Here is a 25,363-nt window from a genome sequence, read left to right as displayed (position 1 = left end):
TGGTTCATGGCCAAGAGAAGGATTCCATTAACTCTCTCCAGGCACGGAGGTAAGATATATGAGCTGGAGGGGACACATGGTTTAAGGTTTAGGTTCAAATGGATGACGTATAATTTACTTCCTAAACCTTACATTTGTGTTATTTATCAATTTCTGCAAAAGCTTGCTTTCTTAAGGTGAAAATACGCACAGTAACTCAAAACGAGACAATGCATAGCTCGGTAGCTCTGTCCCAGCCCTGGGGAGGAGAAAAGCATTCGTCCGAAAGGAAAGCTTCCGAGTAAAGATGTGCAGACTTAATACACAGAGCTATTCCAATATCTGACTAATATAAATATACCTTTTGCACCAAATTATCAAGTTATAAGTCCACAGTCTTATGTGATACAAAAGCCATGCTTGAATCAGCGTGGCTAACAACATACATGATCTCAGCTTTTCAGGTTCATGAAGTTCATAAAAATGTTAACTTTGTAGAAGACCTCATAAATCACAGAGTTTCACACCCTCATTTTTCAGAGTAAACCCTAGATTCAATTAATACTAAAAGGGAAAAGGGCAGTTCTGCTCAACAGAAAAGGTCACAGGATGAACTTCTCCCTGTGCGTCGCCTCCTGCCTCGGAATCGCCTCACTCCTCCAGGGTGGCGGGAACTGCCGATGTCCCGCTGTTGATGGCACCCCATGTCCCCATCCACACTGACACGGAAAACTGGAGCAGCCCTGGCAGGGAGGGAACTTTACTTAATTTTATTGAGCAAATTCCGAGACCTCTCACCATGCAGAGAGGAAGGGAAATCGATGTTTGGGAAAGTGCTTGGTCTAACCTGCATGCAGAGGTTAGTGATGGCAAGGAGGCGGGGACGCTGGGGTGATGGGTGCCCCTGCGGGTACCCCGGCCCCACTTGTCTGCTTCGGAGCCCCCACCGCAGACCCAGCCTGTCGTCCACTGAGGCCAGAGTAGGGTCTGTGCTTGGTCCTGAAGGATCTCAGAATGAGAGATGGTGCAGAACTGCGTTTCTATGCAACATGGTCAGAATTTTTTTCAAAATCTCAAATGTTAAATTAACTTCTAGTCCAGTACGGCAGTCCAGGGTCTTAGGTACTATGAGAGCCATTGATTAACAAAATGCCATAATCACCAAAAAGGCACTGACTCATTTCGTGAGGCCTCCTTTTCAGGTTGAAATGGGTTCTTTTTTATACGCGTTTTAGTCACGCACAGCTGCTTTGTTACCGCTAAGATCTCAGGCCAGATCATGAGTTCTGCTGGTTTTTAACTCAAGAACCCTTAGGAATAAAGCCTTCCCTTGTGTTTCGAAAATGGCAGAAACAGAATCTTCCAGATTCCAAGCCGTGGCCCAGCCCTCACCCCTGAATCCTCTGAACCCCCTGGACCCCCTGAACCCCGCGGACCCCCTGAACCCCGCTCCCAGCATCTCACGGGTGTGGTCGCACGGCTCACTCAGCAGATCAAAGCTGTGTTTGGTAGAAGGTGTCCTGCGGGAGCTGAGGCTGGTTGCTTGCTTCTCCAGGTGTGTGTGTGCGTGTGCGTGCGTGTGCTTGCACACACGAGTGCAGATCCGCGTGACAGAAGCAGTGGGCGAACTTGACCCTGGAGAGGGTCCTAGAGCTCGGGCTCTTGCTGTGCAGGTGATGCCCGGGTGTTCAGCGTAAAACCCCATGAGCTGAGGACCTGGCAGCTTCTGTGGGGGCCAAGCCCTCCCCGGATGTGGCCGCTACCCTCGGACACCCACACCCGCAGAGCATTGCCCAGGGGTCCCTTCACTTCCCTGCGGGAGGAGAGAGTGCGGTGACCCAGCACTTTGATCAGAATCGCCCGGGGCCACTTGTCCCAGCAGACAGGTTGTCAGCCGGGAGGGGCTGAGGTGGTGCGCTCCTGTCTCTGGGGCCTCGGGCGTGGCGGAGGGTGGTCCCAGACGAGCCCCTAGCCGCCGGGCCGTCCGATCTCATGCTCACGGTGCTGTCCTGCTCTCCCTTCGCTCAGCTGACCCGGGATCGGGTGTTCAGCGGGGTTCACAGGCCGAGGCACGGGGCGGGGCAGGGACGTCAGGGTCTGGGGGGCATGGGAACATCCCCGGGTGAGAGGAAAGGCATTCCTGGGTTCTCCGGGCAGAAGCGGGTGCCTGTGCACATGAGGGCCGGGTGGGGTGCCCTGCCCTGGAGGTCACATGGAGGCATCAGGGACCTGCCCGAGGGGGCCGGGGCCGGAACGCTTACAGCTTCTTATTTCTGGGCTGTGTCTGCTGTGTCTGGATCGCGTTGGCCTGACTGACAGGAAACACGTCGGGCTTTCACAGCTGTGCTAGCGTGGGCAGCTGTCTGTAACTGCGCATGAAGGGCCTGAACCTGGGGTTGGGTGACTGTGTAACTGAGAGGGGCGACGCGATGCACTCGGTTTCTCCAAACCAAAGGGTCGTTTCCACCCTGGAGCTCGTGTTTGCAGCTTGCAGCATCACAGCAGACACGCAGGCCCGTGTGCCCATGTCTGAGGTTTGGCGATTGGTACTCCGCGTGGGTTTTTCCCACGACTTTGGTTTCGGGGTGGGGGGAGCGGTGTCGAGTGTGTGGGAAGCCTGGCCTTGGGCCCAGGCCGATTTTTGCACCTGTGTGTGGATGAGGCGTGGAGCCATGTGGCTGGGGACACACCGCATCCGTTCGTCCCACCTGGGGAGGCTTGTGGAGCTTCCAGAGTCTCAGAGGTAATTGTCAACACTGGCTCCTCGAGAGATGGGCGAAGCGTGTAGCGGAAATGGACGTGTTAGTCGCTCAGTCGTGTCCGACTCTCTATGACCGCGTGGACTCTAGCCCACCAGGCTCCTCTGTCCATGGGACTCTTCAGGCAAGAATACTGGAGTGGCTCCCCATTTCCTCCTCCAGGGGAGCTTCCCAACCCGGGGACAGAATTCAGGTCTCCTGCGTTGCAGGCGGATTCTCTCCCGTCCGAGCCACCCGGCAAGCCCTGGGGGGGGGATGCAGGCTTTCTTTCCATGGCCCCTCTGCAGTGGTGAAGTGGCTGTCCTTTGTCACACTGACAGGTGCATCTTCTGAAAAATGCTGGCGATGAGGTGACCATCACTGTCGAGTATCTCAGGGAAGCACCGTCGTTTCTGAAGCTCCCATTAGGTAAGTGGGGGGCCTCATGGGGGGCCAACCTCTTCCTCCTCACGTGTTATTGCTCCTGCGACGTCCTGCCGTGTAACACGCCCGCAGCCTGTTCAGAAGCAGGGATTCTCACGGTCAGGATGCTGTGTGCGTCCCGTTATCCCAGAGGGATAGACAGACAGGCTGCCCACACTTGTCTTCTGGCCGCACAACCTAGGGTGGGATGGTAAGGGGGTCGTGAAAGAAGACGGCCTCACTCTTGGAGCTGCTCCTCGACGGCTTGGACGCGTCCGTGTGAAGACCCGTGAGTTCATCGGGTTCCCTCGAGCCCGCTGAAGCCCTGCCTGTGCAGTCTAGTGTCTGAAGGGGAACCGGGGTGATGGGGCACCTGCTTCACCCGAACTGTGCCAGGGGCTTTGAGGGCGAGCCTGCAAACAGGCTCCTGACTTTTCAGGAAGAAAACCAAGATCGCAGAAGTAACCTGCACAACACCCACTGAATTTCCTCATCTCTGAACTGGTGGTAATGATCAGTACCTACCACACCAGGGGCTCGTGTCTCGAAGGAGTGACTGCAGCATCGTGGCCGGGCTGTCAGCTCCGTCCTCCGCGACACGGACGCTGGTGACTTGGGAGGGACCCGTGTGCATCCCACTCCCCTGCAGGTGCACACTGGTGCTCGTGGCCCGGTCTGTGGGGTGGGGATGAGGGCGGTGTGGGGCCCCTGCTGAAGTCCCTCAGCTCCGGCCAGTGCCTGTCGCTTGGGGACTTTACCCCGTAGAGTCAGGTTTTGTCACCTTTCAGGAAAGTGGGAAGTCTGGATTTTAAAGCAGTGTCTGGGTTTTGATTAAACAAACCCATGTGCCGGTCAGACTTGGCTTCCCAGCTGGTCTGGAGTTTTTGCCTAATATCACTTATCCCCCAGTAGTTGGCTTTTGATGGTTAATGTTGGCCTTGAAACTCTTCAAGCTAAAGGAAAACAAAGGACCTGTGATTCAGGCAGGCAGCAGCTCTGACCCTCCAGGACCCACGGGGCCCTTCCCGTGGTGTCTGAGAACAGGAGAGGTGGGGCCCCTGGCTCTCTCCAGAGATTGCCCACTGGGTGGGGAGCGGGGGCAGGGGCAAGCCTGAGTGTGGTGGCTCCTGGGTCCTGGGGCCACTGGCACCCAGTCTGGCATCTGGTGAGGGATCTGGATATGTGGTCGGGGCTGACGTGGCTGGAGACTCGTGTCCACACCTGTGTCCACGTGCAGTGAGCACTGGTCTCACTGTGCCCCTGCTGCCCCCAACCACCCAGAGCCACAGGGGCAGGCAGTGGGGGACGCTTGGGGACAGGCCCACGGGCTGGGAGTACACAGCGACTCCTTTCTGTCCCTGAACTTGCTGAGAGCAGACAGAGGGCTCGAGACGGACTTGGCCCCCCAGTCCACCCGGGTCCGCGCTCCAGGCCCAGCCGTGGCTCCCTGCTGAGTCCAGAGCTGCTTCCTCTTTTTACAAATATCACTTTCCTCGAACTCCCCTTATCTTCCTAGTTTTCACTAAAGCAGCTTGCAGTGAAAGATAATCAAAGGTGTCAAAGAAAGGAAGAATATCAAGTTATCAGAAAGTCAAGAATAACTTAGGAAATTAGCATCGTTATCCTAGCAACGGGGCGTGCAGGTTCGTGGGGGCTGGAGATGGGCCGGGGGAGGCCGCTGTCTCCCTGGGGGTGGGGAAAGGCTGACCTGCTTGCCCCCTGCCGCGCTTCCCAAGGGCCCCAGACGCGCGGCCGTGCGGCGCGGTGAGGGCCGCGCTGGTTCGCAGCCCAGGGGCCAATCTGTTCTCTCCAGACCTGGGAACGGCTCACATGGCTTAGGGGTCTAAGCCCATCCTGTTCCCGTCCGCTTCCCCCAGGGATTGTTGGGGACCCGCCGGGTGGACCTGCAGGTAAGCCCCGGGAGCCCCGTCCGCAGTACCGTCTGTTCATTCACAGGGTCCCCGGGACCATCCAGCCAGCCGGGCAGCGGGGCCTCCTCGCCCCTCTTCGACAGCGGTCTGCATCTGAACGGAGCCTCCAGGAACACAGTAAGCACGCGTCTCCTATCTCCTGTCTAACCAGACTGTGTGTGGTTCCCGAGACACTCCTGGTGTCGCCTTGTGTGTGTGACAGGTTTCCTGTGTTCTCACGTGGAACCGAATAGTTAACCGCTCTCCCCCCGCCTCCGGGAGCAGGAGCCTGCTCAGGGCTTCTCGCCAGGCTCCGTGTTCTCTTCCAGGCCCAGGGACGGCTCACACCGCTTAGGGTTCTAAGTCCATCCTTGTTCACATCCAGACCCCGGCCGAATGTTTACGACAAGTGGAGTCTCGGGCGCAGCAGTGACCTGAGCGGAGTCTGGGTCACACCAGTGCCGCCAACCCAGACCTGAACCTGAACCTTGTCGGGCCCATCCACACCCTCGCGGGCTCCGTCCTGGCCCCGCCCCCGCCCCACCCTCGCGCTCCGTCCTGGCCCCGCCTCCTCCCCCCCGCCCCACCCTCGCGCTCCTTCCCGGCCCCCGTGGTTGGTCCCTTCTCGTGCTCCTTTCACAGAAAAAACACGGAGGGGTTGCTCCTGCATGGCCTGACCGTCCAGAACTGCTTCCTTTTTCCGGAGAAGTGACTGGTGCTTCCATCAGATGTGCTTGGAGCGTGGGTGCTGCCCTGGGCCTCTGAGGGGCTCAGGGTGCCAGTGCACCTGTGGCAGATGAATAAAGAGCTAAAATTAGAGGACGAAGAATTTATGGTGATAAATGGCTGATTTTCTAAGTTAAGCTTTTCAGAAAATGAACGCAAAAGACTAGGGTCGTTGCAAAGAACTGAATGACTCAGGCGTGTACAGGAACAGAATACTGAAGCCCAAAATGGAAACCGAATTTCGCAGAAATTGTAAGGAAACACATAAGAAGCCTGTAAACAGTGCCTGCAGATGGAGAGCAGATGCAAAAAGAAAAAGCAATTAAAATGAAATACATCTTAAAATGTTAAACAAACATATACGTTAAGCAACGACTTGAATCTTCCAGATGGAAGGGAGGCTGGTCTCCCAGGCAGAGATAATGAATGCGTGAACGATAGAATGATATTTAACGGTTTCACTAAAACATGAGGCACATGCTGAGAAGCAGACAACTTTGAAATAACAGCTCAATAAATGTTGCAGCACCGTGGACAGAATATAGCACGTCACCAGAATCTCACGCTGCTGCTGCTGCTGCTGCTGAGTCGCTTCAGTCGTATCCGACTCTGTGTGACCCCATAGACGGCAGCCCACCTGGCTCCCCTGTCCCTGGGATTCTCCAGGCAAGAACACTGGAGTTCCTTCTCCAAGAAGGAACACTGCCATTTCCTTCTCCAATGCATGAAAGTGAAAAGTGAAAGTGAAGTCGCTCAGTCGTGTCCAACTCTTAGCGACCCCATGGACTGCAGCCCACCAGGCTCCTCTGTCCATGGGATTTTCCAGGCAAGAGCACTGGAGTGGGGAATCTCACACTACATCCCCGTAGACCCCAGTTGCTGTAGATTCATTTTACCTGTGTTTGAGCTTCATGTAGAGTCGTACTCGCCTCTGACTTTGTGACTGAAAGTCGACCTTAAAATCCACCAGCAAAAACAGGTCACTTATGAAGACTGACACTTTCACTAACAACGTATTTCTCGACAGTGACAATGGAAGCCGCAAAGCAGCCCAGTAAGTAGTATTTTCAAAATCGTGGAGACAAGAGCCATCACTATTGGTCTATCTTTGCATTCCTTGCAAAAATGTATTTCCAGAACAAGTTGAAATAAAGACTTGTTCTTAGGAAGAGGATCTGAAAGAGTCTGTCACTAATAGGCTTTCACTAGGAGAATCTCTAAAGGCCACATTTCAGGAGGGAAGACACGAGTGACCCCAGAAGCGTGTGGAGATTAAAGGAGGGAAGTTGTGGACAGGAACGCGATTAAAGGAGGAAAGTCGTGGAGAGGAGCGCAGCCACTTGAGTTGGGCTGGCAGGGGCCAGCCCCGCGGGGGCTTTCCTCTCGTGCAGCTCGGGGGCCACTTTCCGTCCGCGTGATTCCTCTGTTGCATTTCCCACCAGCCGCTTCTGCTCCCAACAGTCTTGGCCCGGGAAGCGAGGCACCTCTGCTCACGTTACTGCCTCAGCTTGGCGGGGCATCGGGTCATGCCAGGGCGTTGCGTCAGCTCTGAAGCCCCCAGTCCTGTGTAAAGATACCGTGTGTTTCTAAAAATAGTATTTGCACACTCCTCCCTTATTTTCATCATACCCTTTGGCAGTTTATTGACCTTTGTCTTCAGTAGATTCCAGTAGCTGTAAAGACTTCACTTGTCTTCCAGACGACCTCCCGAAGAAGAGTCTAAGAATCGCGCCCTGCTTTTGCTCCACCGTTCACGTTTCATGAGATGTTTTAATCTTATCATCATGATAATGACTTCTTCTCATTATTATGATAATGCTGTATGATGACTCTAATAATGATTTCAATTAGAAGAATATAACAGTAATCTGCTATCAGATGTGTTGATCTGCTTTTAAATTATTATATCACTGTAACACTTAAAAATGTATACGACCTAATTTAGATACTCAGCCGTCTTCAGGAAATGAATTAATTTTGGTAAAATAGCAAAGTAGACATTTCCACTAAAAATACATCAAATTCAAATAAGAAAATTGTTTACATGTTCTTGTGGCATCCAGAGACCACACAGCACAGCGCTGCTGTCTCCTTCCTGAGACGTGTGTCTTAGTTCAGCTGCAGAAAAGGATTTGACAGCGACCCTTCTCCCTCAATAATAACTAATATTTGATGTCTAATTGAGCCTTTAAGAGATGCTCTTTGGAGGAAGCAAAGTATTGTAGTGAGAAACACGCTTGATTAAGGTAAGGCACTATGTGAACATCTCTGTGAACCTGCCTGTCTCCACAAGTCACCTTATTGAGATGCACTTGTCCCGTGACCTGTGACCTGCCCTCGGCCGGCTCACAGAGACACACAGAGCCTGCTGCCGCGCGAGTTTCCTGGGCTGCCGTGTCCACACGCAATGTTCTGCTGGGGTCATGGAGGGCGGTCTAGCTGTCCAGGAAGGGCTGGGCCCCTGAGAGTCAGATGAGGACAAGTTTAAATATTGCCAGTCCATCTGGACAGGAGGTTTTCAAAGAAAATTAGCCCTGGAAATGCGGTGAAAACTGAAGCTCTGTTTCAGAAGTATTTTAGTTCTGGGTCTATTTAAAGCAGAATTGGGAAGAAATGGATGCCTCTCAAGCCCCCAGGGCCCGAGGCACTGCTTCCCGTCTGCGAGGGACATCACCACAGTCAGGAGCAAACACAGAGCAGCTCAGGACCGATGCCCACCAAGCCTGTGGAGGCCGCAGCCGCTGTATTGGGGCCACAGCCCAGCTGCACCAGCCTCGGGACCTCCCGGGGAGAGCGGCAGATCTAGGTTCTTTCTCCCTAAGGAGCCCCCAGAGCGCTTCCCTCCTGCAAGCCCCCACTTGCTGGCCCGAGAGGCGCTCACTCTGCCGCCCAGGGCTGGGGCCCTGGGCGCCGTCATCCTTAGACTTAGGGTGTAAGTCCACCAGTCTGTTCTGGGTGCCTGGGCACTCAGCTGAGGACTGTCGAGTGCCCGGGGTCCAGTTGGCAATAGGGCTGCGCCCCTCCTATCTCCAGGACCCGCCCTCTCCCACTGCCCCCTGTGGCCTCAGGTGGCTCCTCCAACTCCCAACATGAGCAGGGTACCCCATCACGCCCGAAGCTGTGCTCTGGCGCCTGACATCTGTTTCTTCTCCCATCCCCCCCACATCAGTGGGCACCAGCTTCACAGCCAGTCCGGAGGCTGCAGGCATCCCAGGCTCCCAGCCCCATCCCTGGGGGACAGTCTGCTGTGAGGGCCACTCCCCAGAGATTTTCCGTGAGATGCCCTGTGTCCTGATGTGTGGAAGACTTCTCCCAGCAGCACAGGCGACTGGCCAGGGAGACGGATTCATAGCCCCTGAGACTGTTACGATACGAAACATGCCTTCCACTGGGCGCTCGTCTGGCATGGACTCTGGGTTCTGGGTGGTCCCGGTGGCTCCTCAGGAAAGGCTGGCATGTGTCCTGGGGCTGACCCTCCCAGAGCAGTGGTCCAGGGTGGCCTCTGGGTGCAGGGAGGGCCATCTCCTTTCTTACTGACTCCAGAGCCGTTTAGAAAGGGAGTAACAGAGAGGGGTGCTAGGGAAGCTCTTCCCGAGGCAGGGACTCCTATCCTGCCCATCTCACGTGCGACCCCATAGCCCCCAAGACTTGAGGAGGCAGGTGGCACTGGGGCCTCTGGGCTGGAAGCTGGGTCCGTCTCTCTGAGGTCACCAAGGTCATGTCTCCACTCCACACCTGCCTCCAAGATGGATGTTTCTCTGCTTGAGTGATGGAAAGCCAGAAGCCTGCAGGAGGCTGTCATGAGTGGGGTGGTGTCTCTGCGTGTGGCATTTGTCTTGAAAAAGCATCTTCCTAACAAACTCACCTCCAGCACCAGGAGTCACCTGTGAATGCATTGCAGTTCTGAGAGTCATCGGGAAAAACTCGAATGTACGAGGTGAGCGGGTTCAGGATTCCAGGGGGAGCGACTGTTTCTGTTGATCACTGACGGCATGCTACACAGGAAAGGGTCTTGTATTCTTCTCGGCCTTCTAGATATTTAACAAAACCCGAGAGGATCACGAGCGTGGACGCCCTGCCATCCTGGTGTCTGTGACGTCATAGAGAACAACATGGAGAGCTTCAAATGTGTGATCGAACCAAAGAAGAGTGATGAGTCAGGAGAAGCGGAGCTCACCCGGGCGTGCACACTGGGCGCCCAGATTTAGCCGACGGCACGGCACTTTTATCTTGTTACGAAACTGGAAATGACTCAGATCTCCCTCAACAGGTGAACGAAGGGAGAAATGCTGGCACACACACAGGAGCATACCACTCAGTACAGACAATGAACAGTCTGCTGCTGTTATCCAGTTGCTCAGTCGTGTCCAAGTCTTTGTGACCCCAAGGACTGCAGCACGCCAGGCTTCCCTGTCCTTCACTACCTCCCAGAGTCTGCTCAAACTCATGTCCACTGCGTTGGTGATGCCTTTCAACATCTCAGCCTCTGTTGCTCCCTTCACCTCCTGTCCGTAATCTTTCCCAGCTTCTGCTGAAATACACAGACACGGAGACCCTGTCACTGACTTCCTGCCGAGAGAATGAAACTACACACACAAGTACCTTCTGTACGATTCTGCACATAGAAGTTCTGGAAGAGCCAGAGATATCTGTGGTAATGGAAGTCACGCCCGAGACAGTCTGTGCTGGAAGAGACACAGCCACAGACGCAGGGGGCAGGGCTGTGTGGCTGGGGTGGGATTGTTCTGTGTGATAATTTGGGGCTTGGTTGCACAAGGTGTTTACATTTGTCAGAATTCATCACACTGCACTTAAATCAGTACCCGTCGTTACGTGCAATTTACATCAGTATAGCTCAGCTGAAATAGAAGAGCAAAGTGGAAAGACCCCGGCCACTCAAAGGAGACAGGGAAACGTGAAAAATTGGCTTCAAGCCTCTTATTTGAACATCAAGTTTTAAACCATTGAACGTTTTTCTTGGGAAAGGTGATTTAAAGACACATACCAGCCCCAAGAAATGAGACAGGTGTGGGGCAGGGGGTGCACAGGTGGAGCGCTGGGGAACAGGGAGGCCTGCCCATGCTTGTTCCCAGCCTGTATTTGTGATTCAGGGGTGGTGTGATTGCGGGGAGCACAGGTGGAGCGTTGGGGAGCACGGAGGCCTGCCCACGCTCGTTCCCAGCTCGTATTTGTGAGTTAAGGGGTAGTATGATCGCGGGGTGCACAGGTGGAGCGTTGGGGAGCACGGAGGCCTGCCCACGCTCGTTCCCAGCCTGTATTCATGATTCAGGGGTGGTGTGATCGCGGGGTGCACAGGTGGAGCGTTGGGGAGCACGGAGGCCTGCCCACGCTCGTTCCCAGCCTGTATTCGTGATTCAGGGGTGGTGTGATTGCGAGGTGCACAGGTGGAGCGCTGGGGAGCACGGAGGCCTGCCCACGCTCGTTCCCAGCCTGTATTTGTGATTCAGGGATGGTGTGATTGCGGGGAGCACAGGTGGAGCGCTGGGGAGCACGGAGGCCTGCCCACGCTCATTCCCAGCTTGTATTCATGATTCAGGGGTGGTGTGATCGCGGGGTGCACAGATGGAGCGTTGGGGAGCACGGAGGCCTGCCCACGCTCGTTCCCAGCTCGTATTTGTGAGTTAAGGGGTAGTATGATCGCGGGGTGCACAGGTGGAGCGTTGGGGAGCACGGAGGCCTGCCCACGCTCGTTCCCAGCCTGTATTTGTGATTCAGGGGTGGTGTGATTGCGGGGTGCACAGGTGGAGCGCTGGGGAGCACGGAGGCCTGCCCACGCTCGTTCCCAGCCTGTATTTGTGATTCAGGGATGGTGTGATTGCGGGGAGCACAGGTGGAGCGCTGGGGAGCACGGAGGCCTGCCCGCGCTCGTTCCCAGCCTGTATTCGTGATTCAGGGATGGCGAGATCGTGGCTTTAAGGCGGCATCCTTGGCTGACACTCACCCGTGGAGTTCCTCCTTGTCTCCTCCTCTGTGCAGCTCGATCCTCTCGGGCAGTAAGTTGCCCAGGGCGCCTCCCATCCTGCTCAGGATCCTGAGAGACAGGTGAGCTGCTGTCCTAGGAGGCCCATGTCGGAGTGCCACTGCACCTCCACTCAGACTCTCCAGCTCAGAGACACCAAGGCGTCTCAGAGTCGCTGCTCCACGGGCTGGTGGGTCACGGTCGAACGTTTCAGAACCCGGATGGCCCTTGGTTCCTTATCCCCTGCGCCTGTGACAGCATCATAAATCAGAAGGAAGCGTGTTTTGTCCCCACCTTCTCTGAAGTCGGCTTCTTGGGTGGTGCGTGGCAGGAGATGGTGGCAGAGCGCCTGGGTGCCCTCAGCTGTGTCGGGGGTCAGGGGAGCTGACAGGTGCAGCCCAGGGCGCTCTGCCCAGATTGGGGAGCAGCCTCCTCACTTCTCCACCCTTAAGCTGATGTCCCATCTGGGGCAGAAGTTAGACTCATGATGCTCTAGGTCCTGCAGGCTATGAGCTGTCCTCTGACGACATGGACTGGCTCACAGAGTTTTAGCCTGCCCAGCACTGGAGTGGCCTAATCCGTGACCACAGCTCCTAGAGGTCTGTCCAGGCCCTCTTCTCTGGTGGCCATCAGGAGGCGGAGCTCCAGGCGCCTATATCACTGGTGTTGCCACCGTTTCCCCTAGACCCAGGCTCGGAGCTGCAGCAGGCAGGCAGCTTGTGTCCTGCGGCCGATGCGGGTCCAGGGATGGAGAGAGCTGGGAGCTGACCCCAGACGGGCTCCTGCTCTCCCGGGCATCCCTGACCCGCCTCTAGAGGGAGCTCGGAGCTGACCCCAGACGGGCTCTCCCTCCCCCTCATCCCTGGACCCTCCTCTGGAGGGAGCTCAGAGCTGACCCCAGACGGACTCCCCCTTCTTTCCCACCAGACCCTCCGTCTAGGAGGCTGTTGAGCATCACTGAAAACCCACTGATCTGCAGACACCTGGTGTCTTCCTTTAGCTTCATGGTTCTTGGGATTATACAAAGTATTTTTCTAAAGGAAACATCAGTAAAATCTGACATGAAACTGGGCTTGTCAGTTGCCTGTAAGTGAGAAGCGTTCCAAGGCAGAGGAAACAAAAAGCCTCCTATATATAGTCTGATGCCAAATGTGCTCAATGAGTTATGAAATACCACCTGATTTTATAAAGGAAAACGTTGCTTTTCTTAGTGGGAAATTGCTTTCTATCCTACATTTTAAAAAGTAGATTGAAAGTGATTCTATAAAATAACTATATTCCTATGCTTATTTGAATGTTGGTTACTCTATACTGGAATTCATTATGACATTTTAATTTTTTTTAAGTGTGGACCATTTTTAAAGCCTTTGTTGAGTTTGTTGCAGTATTGGCTTGTTTTGTGTTTTGGTTTTTTGGCCATGAGGCATATGAGATCCTATCTCCCCGACCAGGGGTTGAACCAGCACCCTCTGCGGTGGAAGCAAAGTCTTAGCCACTGGACCTCCAGGAAAGTCCCCATTACAACATCTTTAAGTGGTGGTTTTGCAGGGTTATTCTAATAATTGAATATTGATGCATGTTTGTGTCACAAGTTTGAATCAGTGAGAAGAGCAAACCGCCCTCAAAGAAAATGCACAAAAACATGGGTCTTAATGAACTCTTACACCATAAACATAGTGTGTGAATGCAACTAGCCGTGATAAAATTCAGTGAAAACTGGTGGCTGAAGACATGCCCCAGTGCATGACAAATCACAACCATTTCTTACACGGCAGCAGCAGTTCATGCAGGCAGAGGGGCATCCCAGTAAAGCCAGTGTGAAATCTGTAGCAAAGGGATAAACCTGACGCTTTCCAGCGCTGCGCTCACGCGACACCAAAAGCAGGTACATCACCAGATTTCAGCACGTAAAGCAGAAGAGGGCCGTCAGTGGCGATTCATGAAGCCTGCCTCACACCTCTGATCTCACAGTGCCTTCGCTTCTGGGCTACTGGCTGAGGACTTGAATGTACGTGAAGGACGTTCGGAGGGCACGCGTGCGCAGCCTCTAGTTGCTGGGGACCCAGGGCCTCTCCAGAGGCCACAGAGGAGGGGCCTTCCTGCCCCTCCCGGCCCTGGTGGCCCTGCATCCTGGCCGGCGGCCGCGTGGCTCCCGGGTACACCTCCAGCTTCACAAGGCCCCCGCCCCCCTGTCCGGGTTCTGCCTGTGTCCCTCGGGTAAGGATTGAGGCCATCGTGTCAGGGTGCCCGGACAGTCCAGGGTAGACTCACATCAGAGTGTCCTCGGGTAAGGATTGAGGCCATCATGTCAGGGTGCCCGGACAGCCCAGGGTAGACTCACATCAGAGTGTCCTCAGGTAAGGATTGAGGCCATCGTGTCAGGGTGCCCGGACAGCCCAGGGTAGACTCACATCAGAGTGTCCTCGGGTAAGGATTGAGGCCATCGTGTCAGGGTGCCCGGACAGTCCAGGGTAGACTCGTATCAGAGTGTCCTCGGGTAAGGATTGAGGCCATCGTGTCAGGCTCGTATCAGAGTGTGTCCACATGCGTGTGCTCAGTTGCTCAGCTGTGTCTGACTTTGGGACCTTTGCGACCCCGTGGACTGTAGCCCGCCAGGCTCCTCTGTCCGTGGGGTTCTCCAGGCAAGAATCCTGGAGTGGGTTGCCACGCCCTCCTCCAGAGGACCTTCCCGACCCGGGGACTGAACCCAGGTCTCCTGCGCCTCCAGCATTGCAGGCGGGTCCTCCACCCACTGAGTCGCCTGGGAAGCCCCCCCATCGCAATACCATTAGTCTAATCAAACCCGGAAAGACTTTGTCCAAATAAGGCCCCGGGATGGGGCCTGCTGGGTATTATCCGGAAGTGTCAGCTATTCGGCCCGAGATGCTTGAACGCTCATGCGGAGTTTGGCCTGAAAGGAGTCATCCCTGTATACAGCTTGCTGGCCTTGTTGGAATGTTCCTTTTGTTTTGGAGTAGAATTGATTAGCCATGCTGGGAGAGTTTCAGGTGCACAGCAAAGTGATTCAGTTATGTGTACCTGTGTCTGTTCTTTACCGAATTCTTTTCTGGATCAGATTGTTGCAGAGTGTAGAGCCGAGTCCCCTGTGCAGCAAAGCAGGGCCGGGGGGAGCGGCTCCATCGAGCGCTAGTGTCCCCGTGACCTGAGCAGGTCGGCCGTCGTGTAAGCGCAGGCGGGGTCAGGCGGGGTCTGGCCGCCCCAGGCGGGGCCTCCCTGCCACTCCGGGTGGGTCTGGCATCGCTGCCCTGGTTAGTGGCTTTGCTGTGCTCTGGGGATGAGCCGTGTTCTGTCCGCCTGTCCTTGAGCTGGGACCCCTGCCTTTGTCACCGGAAGCCACAGCTGCTGCGAGGACGCTTCTGGAGAGGGAGGCAGACAGGGCCGCAGCTGTTCCCTGCTGGGGGAGGGATGCCGCTGGCCCCGCCCGCAGGACCGGGGACGGACCGTCTCTGACCCTGCGGCTCTCTGGGCATGTGCAGGCGTCACGTCTCGGAACGTGGTTGTTTGTGTGGCTTCATTCAGCCTTTTGAGCATCTTCCTGATAGCTTATGGTGAACGAAGTTGGGATTCGTGATCTCTGAAGATATATTTTCGGGACCAGGGACCAGGCTTGATCACTTGAGAGCCTTTTGTGTAGCGGAGTTTCATTAAAGTGTAACAAGGGACAGAGAAAGCTCCCCCGGGCCCAGACATCGGAAGGGGGATGGAGAGTGCCCCCTCGCTAGGCTTAGCAAGGGAGCTGTTACTTTTCCAGTCGGTTATCACAACAAATCAAAAGAGGGTCTCGAGGTTGTAAAGATCTTACCAGACCCACTCCCACAATTTGCATGTTAAGATGACAGCGTCAGTCGGTTCTTAAGAAGGAGAAACGTGTTTTAAACAGGACACGTTGCTGTTAGATGGCCATCGTACAGAGTTTAAGATAAGTTGTTTTGTTGTGTAGCATCAGCTCTGGGCTTAAAGGAAAAAAACGTCTTAAGTGGCTAAGTCTTCCCCGGCGGCTCAGACGGTAAAGCGTTTGACAGCAGTGCCAGAGACCCGGGTTCGATCCCTGGGTTGGGAAGATCCCCTGGAGAAGGAAATGGCAACGCACTCCAGTACTCTTGCCTGGAAAACTCCATGGACTGAGGAACCTGGTAGGCTACAGTCCACGGGGTTGCAAAGAGTTGGACACAACTGGGCGACTTCACTTTAAGGCTAAGGAATGTAGAAAAGAAAGCTTGTCCTTTCTTCCCCTTGAGAGCTCTGATCCCTCTCCTCTCTTCGGGGACCCTGAGCTTCTTATCCACCTAAGAATGAATTCTCACTCCCCTCACCCTCAGGCCCCACGCCCGCACACACCCCCGCTCCTTTTGGACAGACGCTGCGGGCTTTGCCATTAGCCAATGAACTGGGCTTGTGACCACCTGTTAGCATCTTGGCAGCATTAATGTGTATGAATCCCACTATGATTTGACCTTCCGGCTGGGGGAGGCAGCTCATAGCCTGTCTGACTCACAGCCTTCCTCAGGGCCCCAGATTCCTCCCAAAGCCAGTCTCTGCCCCCAGCCTCTTCCCTGTGACTCGTCTCCCTTTGGTGCGGTATTTTGTTTAAAAAATAGATGAAGAATATAGTTTACTTTGACCTAGAAGGGCACTTGTTTCTTCCCAGAGCTCTGAGTGTGCACACACTCTTGCCGCGGCCGAGACGAGTTAGACCTGAGTTTGCAGACGTGCTGTCGGGGCCTGTCAGCCCCCCTGTTTTTGGTGCTCTCGACTGATCCTGTGACCCTTGATTCTCGTCTGTTCTGCACAGGCTCCGTCCTCGCCTTCCTCGCCTGTAGCTAATGAACCAAAATACGAGAAGCGCTGGCTAGACGCCCTGTCACTTCCTCTGTCCACGGCCCGAGTCTCAAGGTGCAGAGCTGGAGCGGACACGTTCAGGTGTGTGACCGTGGTCTGGAGTGGGACACGCCGATAAACCCAGAGGTGCATGTCCTTGTCGTCAGGTGGATTCAGCGTTTGCAGAAACAGTAACCATCGTCGCGATGGTCAAACGCTATCGGAGCAGGAACCGACTTGTCAGGAGCGGGTCTGTCTAGCAGTGACTGTTGCTGTTCCCTCCTCTGAGACGTGGTCATTAGCAGAAGAAGTCATATTTCCAGTTTCAAAGGCGAACAGAATTAGGCCGAATGTAAGACTGCGCTCTCATCCAAGGTGGATCCAGTTCCAGAAAAGTCCTCAGCCTCCCTCTGGGCCTCGTTTCCTTCACTAATAAAATGAGAAGGCTAGACCAGACCTCCGTTCAGCGTATACTCGCTAGCCTGTGAGCCAGGTTGATGAAGTAGCTTCGGTTTCATCGTTAAGGGCTGGGTGTCCGTCACTGTTCTGGGGAAAAGCTATCGTTTTCCCCGCTGAGCTCGAGCAGTGTGTCACCTGTGGGTGACTGCGTCAGGGAGGCTGAGAGCCCAGTGGCTGGTGCGTTTGCTTTCTTTCTTAAGAAGGTGAGTAGAGGCTGCGTGAGCACTGGAAGAGAGCTTGAGGTTTGGAAGCAGGGCTTTCCTTGATGAAGCGCACCTGCCTGCCATGGCCACTTTCAGGTAAACACAAGGCTTCTGCAGGAGGAAGGCCCCCACCCCCTGAGTCAGCCACACGCCCCTCCTGGGCCTGAGATATGCTGTCTCTGCCAACAGCAAACCAGAGGCTTCCCTGTGGTTTTAAGAAAGCTTGTTGTTGTTGTTTTACCATTAAGTTGCGTCCGACTCTCGGTGACCCCGTGGACTGTAGCCCGCCAGGCTCCTCTGTCCGTGGGATTCTCCAGGCAAGAACACTGGAGTAGGTTGCCATGCCCTCCTGCAGGGGGTCTTCCCAACCCAGGGATCCAACCCACGTCTCCTGCATGAAGGCGGGTTCTTTACCAGCTGAGCCTCCAGGGAGCCCTTGACAGAAGCAAACACATCTTACTAGCTCTGCTGACTCTTACATGGGCAGGGAGGTACACAAAGTAAAGTGACTGAAACTCTGCCTGTTACGGTGTGTTTGTCAGACACACAGCAGTACTAAAGTGGCGTCTGGAGGCTGAGCGGGCCTGTGACCCTCCGGCCCCACATTGAGGGGAGGAGAGCACGGGCATGCTGCCCGAAGCAGCCTGAGTTAGTTCTGTGGCTCCTGGGGACCCTAGCTGCAAGACCTGCAAGGACAGTTTAGAAGCTGCAAACCCTAAACTAAATGCTTTTTAAAATCAAAGGCTCCCGACTACAGCCTGGGAAGGATTTGGAGGAGATCCTTTGAGTGGATAAAAATCAGTGGGATAAGCAGGTCAGAGGTCAGCACCCTGGGGTTCCAGTTGTAGGACCGAAATGTGGCACCATCTCCTGCCTGTTCGCCTTTTCTGAAAGCTCAGCTCAGTCGCTCAGTTGCGTCCAACTCTGCGACCCCACAGACCACAGCACGCCAGGCCTCCCTGTCCATCACCAGCTCCTGGAATCTGCCCAAACTCATGTGCATTGAGTCGGTGATGCCATCCAACCATCTCATCTTTTGAAAGTTATTTGGCCAAAAATGGTTGAGTTTCCTTGGTTTTCTGAAATTGTTTCCCAAAGAGTCTATAAAAAGCAGATGCGTATTTAAACCTAACGTTTGAAATTTGTTTGGAAATGATAAAAATCAGTCTTAACAGGTATGACTTTTCCCCCAGGGCCTGCAGGAGTGTCTCTGGCCAGAGGGCCTCTGGTGCCTGCTCGCTGTCAGGAGGAGGTTAGAGTCGGAGGTTCTCAGGCACAGTGGGAGCTAGGCTTTTGCTGAAGCGTCCTGTCACCATTAATGAAGGTCAAATCATTGACCACACAAGACAGAAAAAGGTGCTTCCGTGAGAATCTGGGGGAGAACGTCCGGATCGAAAGGAAGCCAGGCGCAGGAGCAGAGCAGCGTTCGGTAGGAGGTTCGCTGATGCTGAACAGGCAGAGCTGTCCCGGCGCTCCCAGACCACGTGTGCAGACGCTGGGACATGGCCACACGGCCTCGCAGGTCGCTGGGCAGCAGCTCATGCTTCTGGCTACCAGGCAGTTACTAACACATTCCTCTGACTCTGTGTGAAGAGAAGCGTGCTTCCTAGTGGGCCTGGTGTCTGCGAGGAAAGCAGGACACTTCTAAGCAGGCTCTCATCCGTTTTCTGTTGCTATGGTTAGCGCAAATTTAGCTTCCAAAGTGCACGTTTATCTTCTCACAGTCCCCACGGGCCAGCTGGCGCGCGTGCTGGGGTCTCTGCAGGCTGGCCTGGGGTGGGGCCGGGCTGGGCTCTCGCCTGAGACCAGGTTCTCTCGGGTGGAGGGCGGCATTCAGTTCCTCGGGTTTGGGGGCTGGGTCCCCATCTCCGTATGCGTCCCGGCGGCGTGTCCCGCCTCTCAGGCAGCAGCAGGCGACCCCTTGTCCTCGGCTCCTGACTTCCTGTCTCTGACCTCCAAGCCCGATGGGAAGGACTTGAGACCACATTGGGCCAGCTGGATAATCTTCCTGACTTAAGGACAGATGACTTCAGATCTTAACTGCAGTAAGTCCCCTCCATACGAGCAAGTTCCACTTCAAGAGCAAGTTCGCAAGCCTAATTTGTTCCTGTAAGTCCAACAGAGTCAGCCTAGGCACCCAGCTAACACAGCCGGCCAGATCGCGCTGTACTCTGATGTGTTGATAACACTTTTCACACAAATAACACATAACAAACACACAGAAACGAGGAGAGCATTTTTGATCTTGCGGTTCAGTGCCTGGAGAAGTAGGGCAGTACGATGCCTCGGCTGGCACACAGGAGCTGAATCTGCTGAACGGGTAGAGAGCGCCTGGGCGGGGGGCAGACCCGCAGCAACAGGAGACGGGGGCGAGCTGCAGGCCCACCCCCGCCTGGCGCTGGCGGGGTGCACGGCCACGGCTCTGAGGTCTGCATCCTGAAGGCTCGTGTGTAGGGGACTTACTGTGCGCTCGCAGAGCCCAGCAGCAGCACAGGGCTCCGTGCCCTGCAGAGCAGCCAGGCTCAGCTGCCTGCGCTCGGAGGCTGGGAGCCCGGCCCGAGTGCCTGCGTGTTCAGACCCGGGAACCTCGGATCAGGAATCTGTCCGGTGAAGACGCTCTCAACCTCACTCTGCAGTCGCGTGCGCTCTCACGTGGTCCCCATGACAAGTCCCGTTTAGGTGCCGAGACGTGGGCTAACGAAGCGCCCACTCTGTCTGGATTTCAGAAGCTGAGGGGAGGGCTGTCCTTAAGAACAAGGGAAACGTGTGCTTTAGAGACGGCTGTCGTAGGTCCAGCCATGCGCAGGGGACTTTAGATGCTCTGAAGCCTGGGCCTCTGGACTTGGGTCAGTGGCTTTACCCCCGGGGGGACAGGTGGTGTGGAGGAAGGAGCGGGTTTGGAGGGAACCAGCTCTTATCCCGCTTCGTCTGGGGGCTCTTGGGGCCTCGGGACCTGCACGGCTCGGGAGCCCCGCCTGGCGGCCCAGCGGGTGGGAGACACGGGCGTGCTCCTCTAGCCCTAAGGTCGTTTTATGGAGAAAACGTGGAATAGCTCAGGGTTTATCGGAGCTAAACTGCTTCAGAAGCGTGCTGCCGGCTGTGGGTTCGTTAGCGGTTTGTGGGGCGAGGAGTGCCTGATACAGGAGCAGGGAGACAGTCTGAGCGAGTCCCGCGGCGTCTGCGTGCCCGCCCGCTCTGGGGGATTCGGTGCCCAAGGCGCTGCTCCTGTGGTTCCGCCCAGACGAGCCCCGCCTGGGCCCCCGCTCCACGGTGGCCTCGAGAAGGGCAGGGAGCCGCTCCCTTTGCCCCTCTTTCTAAGGACGGAGGAGGGAGGGAATCAGCAGCGTTGGCTCTGTTTGTCCCCCGTCTTCCGTGTTTGTGAAAGTGACAGAGATCTGGCATCTTGTCACTGACAGTAAGACCCCGTTCGGCTGTGTCGGGAGGGCCGTTGTTTCGGAGGAAGGAGCGTGGATGGGACCCAGGGGCTTTACGGCAGCCACACTGGGACAGACTGCAGGTGAGTGCGCTGTGAACAGCGATGCTGGGAGTCAGAAGGATCCCGCTGACGCCTGGTTTGCTTTGCAAAGGATGGCTTCATGTTTAACGCTCGTGCCAAGCTCCCTCATGTTTACTTGGGAAATCCTGAAAGCACAGCACACTTGGTGGAGCAGAGCCGGGGAAACAGCATCCTGGGGGCTGTAGGCGTCTCCACAGAAGGAGGGCCTTCTGCAGGGTGGGGTCCTGCTGGGGCTCATAGCAGGGTCAGGAACCCAGGGCCCGCTCTGCACTGGGGCTTGAAGAGTGGGCCCCTGTGCTGGTGGCTGAGCTTGCCTGATCCGGGCAGGTGCAGGTAGGGGGCACTAGGGGCAGGGCCTGGGCAAGGCCTGCCTTGGGACAAGGTCGTGATGGGCCGCGGGGATGCTCAGCCAGCTTCATCCATCCTGCAGAGGGGGCTCTGGGGAGGAGAGCCTGCTGGAGCTGAACAGTTACCTTCTGGTGGAATAAATACGAAAACATGTTTAAAAATCAATTTACTATGAAAATAAAATTGAAGGTTGAAAAGGGACAAAGTATCGTGACCTGTAAATCTGTTGCCGGAAAACAAACTCGCCTGTTTCACAAACACGTCTATTCGGCTGCTTCAGAGTCTAACAGGCTCTTGGTTTAGATGAAAACCACATGGATTAAGTAGTTAAAAGTCTGGATCTGAATTTAGAGATGAAGGCTAATTAACAGCGGGGAAGCTGGAGGGCAGTGTGGATAAAGTGTGTGTTTTTCACGGAGGGAATTGTTCAGAGCGCTCACTCCCCAGTGCAGAGCACGCTGTTTCAGGAAGCTCGTGTTTTCGGCCAGTAGTTCAGGGTTTCCTAGTAGATAAATCGAAGGAGGGCGCTGAGCAGAACTGGGTGTGGCGTCTGCTTCCTCGTGGCCCCTGCTAGGATAGTGCACTGGGCCAGCGGGCACTCCTGTTAGAACGGAAGTGTCCAGGGGTTTGAAAGGTTTGCTTCATAGAACTGAAAGCCCTCAAAGGCTGATAAGTGCCTCCTGGACACAGAAATCCTGATGGAAAGACTAAGAAGATGGAGAGAAAGACGTGGTATTTGTGTCTAATTTCCTTAGCTATAGACTCAAACTACAGGTTCTATTCAAAACAGCTGTAAAAAGAAAGCTTCAAGGGTTAGAGGTCCCCGTGCTTTTAGGCACCTATGAATCTCTCAGACTGTGTCCTGCTTTATGATGCTGAATTATTTCTCTTTTCTTGATTTACAGTGTTTTGAATTTTGTTCAGACTAATTTCAGTCATTATGCAAAGTGGAATTTTCAAAGGCGTGGTTAATTAGGAAGGATTTAGGAACATAAGGACGACGATGAGACAGGTTCTGCACACACGTTGGCAAGCACAGAGCTGGTTCTCCCGCCTGCGCTGGGTGCAGCTCTGTGCCTATAATTACGTGCCCAGGTGTGCTGGGCACGGGCTCTCCCTCAACCCACCTCGCCACCGCCCCGCCCCTGCGGGCAGCCCTTCAGGCATCTGCACCCTGCCTTGGGGGACAGAGGTTCTGCGTCCGTGGGCCGTGGGCTTGAGGAGGGGGGAGGCTTGCACATCCAGAGGCGTGTTCTCCAGCATTAATTCACCAACACTCTTGCGCACCTGCTCCGTGCAGCGCTGGCTAGCTGGGGGGCAGGGTGGGGAGGTGGGGAGGATGAGCAAGCCCGGGAGTCCGTGCCCTCTGGAAGCTTCCTGTCCATCAGGAATGCAGGGCCTGAGGTCAGAGCAGAGAGAGGCCTGCATGAGGTGGGTTTCCTCCCTTTCCTTCAGCGGGACCCCGGGAGGGGCCCCACCATCTGGCTGGGACCCGCCACCCCATCGGTCAGCCCCCTGCTCCCTGACGGGCCGGGGCTCGGAGGACTCAGCCCTGGGCTCAGGACAAGGGTGACAGGTGGATAAGCTGGCCTTTGGGGCAGCACGAAGGGGAAGCTATCATCTATTTTTTCCTGAATTTGGTGAACTTGGGTGGGGTGGTGCCAGAATTTTCCAGTAACAGCGGCTTTTTAATAAACACACTGGTGCACGGAGAAGGGTGCTTGCATTTAAATTGGGTCTTTGTTAATATTTCATGTGCGTCCTTGGAGCTGCCGCTGCATGGTGGGAAAGGTAGAAAATCTCTCTCTAGCTTCCATGAAAAAATACCACCCACGCCACAGAGGCAGGCTTGAAAAGTGTGACGTGTGAATGATAGTTTGGAGATGTTTTTCAAATTCTGAGGGATACGCACACTTTTTCCCTCTCATTTTGGCTAGTGAATATTCATAACTCGATGTGAGTAAACAGATACCAACCTCTCTGCTTCCAGACATGAGGGCTTCAAGTTCCTCAGAGCAGAGATGCTGGTCTCCCCTGGGCACCATCAGGGTATAATGGACGGGACTGGCCGGGGCCGGGGGGCCTGGGGGCTGTGGGTCATGAACCCTGGGTCAGCGGTTCTGCGGGTCATTTTGGAATATTGAGTGTATTCGTTCTTTAAACGAAAGACCACACAACGTGTTACAAAGAGGCTTTGTAATTCCGGGTTCTTTTTCTCCGATGTCGCAGCTTTGATGGCCAGTCAAGTCGGGTGCTGCTGGGGTTCCCCGGCACAGCTGAAGGAGGTGTTGCAGGGGGGGGTTGTTGCTGTGGGACCCATGCAGGTGTCCAGGGCCGTGAGATCACCAATCTGTGCTGTGTGGTCATGGAGCCGACCTAGCAGAGGTGTTTGTGCAGAGCTTCTCAGCAGGGTCGGAGGGAGAGTCCGCGGGGTGGGGGGGCTGGCTTCTGCACCGGGGAGCAGTGGCAGGACACGGGGGTGCCCCCGGGAGAGCCCGTGCTGGCGGTGTCTGTGGAGAAGCGGGGAGGAGCTGTGAAGGGGCAGGAGACCCAGACCGCTCCCCTCCAAGCGCAGAGCTGACGCGACGTCGAACTCGCTGTTTCCCAATCTCCTGAAAAGGTAAGCTGCGTGAACGTTGAACCTTACTGGAATAGATTTCTTTTCTTAGCCAGAAACTGAATCGCTTCAACCCCTACAGTAGGGAACTGTCTTCCTAGATTTCTCTTTGAAAATCAGACTTTGTCTCCAAGCGTGAGGAAATCCTGGAAAGGGTAGACTTTTCCAAAAGCACACGGGCACGGCCCATCCTCCCCTTGCCTGAACTTGGCTGCTTCCTGGGAACTCAGACCCCAAACACGCTGCCTTCTCTGGGTGTAGGTTTTACTGCTGATCTTTAAGAGCTGATGTGCGATCTCACAGAGCAGCTGAGTCCTGAGCAGCGGGTACTCCGCGGTTTCTAGTTCTGACCGTGGCCTTGACCATGTGGTTAAAATGCTGAGAATCCTGAGCTGATGCTATGACAGTAGAACCGTGAGGCAGGTTCCACCTGCGGACGGCGGAGGGGGAGGGGCTTGCAGGGGAGCCCGAACGCCGCACGAGTTGAACGTTGAGAAGACAAAACCTCAGAGTTGATCGGGAGACTCCTCCATTCGAGCGAGCACGCACACGATTTGTGCGACGGACCCCAGCATGACTGCTATAGTAATAAGCCAGAAAGCAGGGTTTCTTGCCACACTTTGCGGGTGTGTTGGGGTCTGTCTTCAGCATCGATGCCAACACCACCACTGTTTCTGCTCATGCAGTTTTAACTGCACCGCTTTCCTTGGCAGACAGCCTCCTCAAGCAGCAGCGTTTGCATAGGACCCGCGGGTCTGCTGGAATCACATTCGTCACCCCGCGTGTCTCTCCCAGAATTTCCGTTTTAGTGTGGTTGGCATTTTGAAGTCTGTCATGTGGACGGGGCTCCCAGATCTTAGGTGTCTGCTTGTCTCACGGAGCTGAAGCATGGGCATGCTGGGATTCAAAACTCACCCCTTTTCCTCAGAGAGCCGACTGTCTACACCCGGTGCCTGGGTGTTTGCTGAAGCCCTTTTTCAAACTAGGAACAACCGCTGTGTTGAGTGTTTTCTAGCATGAGAGGGTTTTGGATTTTGCCAAGTGCTTTTTCTTCACCTGTTGAGATGATTGTGTGATTTTTAAAAATTCTGTTGCTATGATGTATGACGTTAATTTCCAAGTGTCAAACCAACCTTGAATTCCTGGGGTAAATCCCATTGATTATGGGATATAATTCTTAATAGGTGTTCCTAGATCTAATTCACTAGTGTTTCATGGAGACTTTTTTCATCTGTATTCAAAACAGATATTAGTCTGTAGTTTTCTTGTGATGACTTGTGGTTTTGGTATCAAGGTAACTAAGTTGAAAATGTTCTGTTCTATTTGGGGGCGAGTGTGAATAATTGTTATTAATTCTTCTCTGAATGTTTTGTAGACCTCAGTGGTGAAACCATCTGGGCCTCATCTTTTCTATTTGGTTAGTTTGGGGCTAAACATTGAGTCTCTACACTTGTAATGTTATCTTCTCAGATTTCTTCCTAAATCAGCTTACGTAGTTGTATCTTTCAAGGATTTGTCCATTTCATCTAATTGCCCTCATTTAGTGACCGTAGTTGTTCATGTAGCTTCCTTATAATCCCTTTTGTTCCTGTGATACCGATGGCGGCGGTTCCACTTCCACTTC

The 25,363-nt window shown here is 54.7% G+C and overlaps 1 protein-coding gene across 1 annotated transcript in view; it reads left to right on the top strand.

Moving 5' to 3' along the window:
• Window positions 1-25,363, top strand: part of SNTG2 (syntrophin gamma 2) — an 81,452-nt gene that overhangs the window by 22,504 nt on the left and 33,585 nt on the right. Inside the window, exons 7-9 of the mRNA XM_068973664.1 lie at window positions 3,059-3,146; window positions 5,097-5,188; window positions 16,570-16,697. Coding sequence (XP_068829765.1) covers window positions 3,059-3,146; window positions 5,097-5,188; window positions 16,570-16,697 — 308 coding nt within the window. The remainder of the gene's footprint in view (window positions 1-3,058; window positions 3,147-5,096; window positions 5,189-16,569; window positions 16,698-25,363) is intronic.

This window comes from Capricornis sumatraensis, chromosome 6 (assembly GCF_032405125.1).
Source record: "Capricornis sumatraensis isolate serow.1 chromosome 6, serow.2, whole genome shotgun sequence".
NCBI classification, from domain to species: domain Eukaryota; kingdom Metazoa; phylum Chordata; class Mammalia; order Artiodactyla; family Bovidae; genus Capricornis; species Capricornis sumatraensis.
The sequence above is the reverse complement of the archived record's forward strand: the minus strand, read 5'-3'. Positions and strand labels throughout refer to the sequence as shown.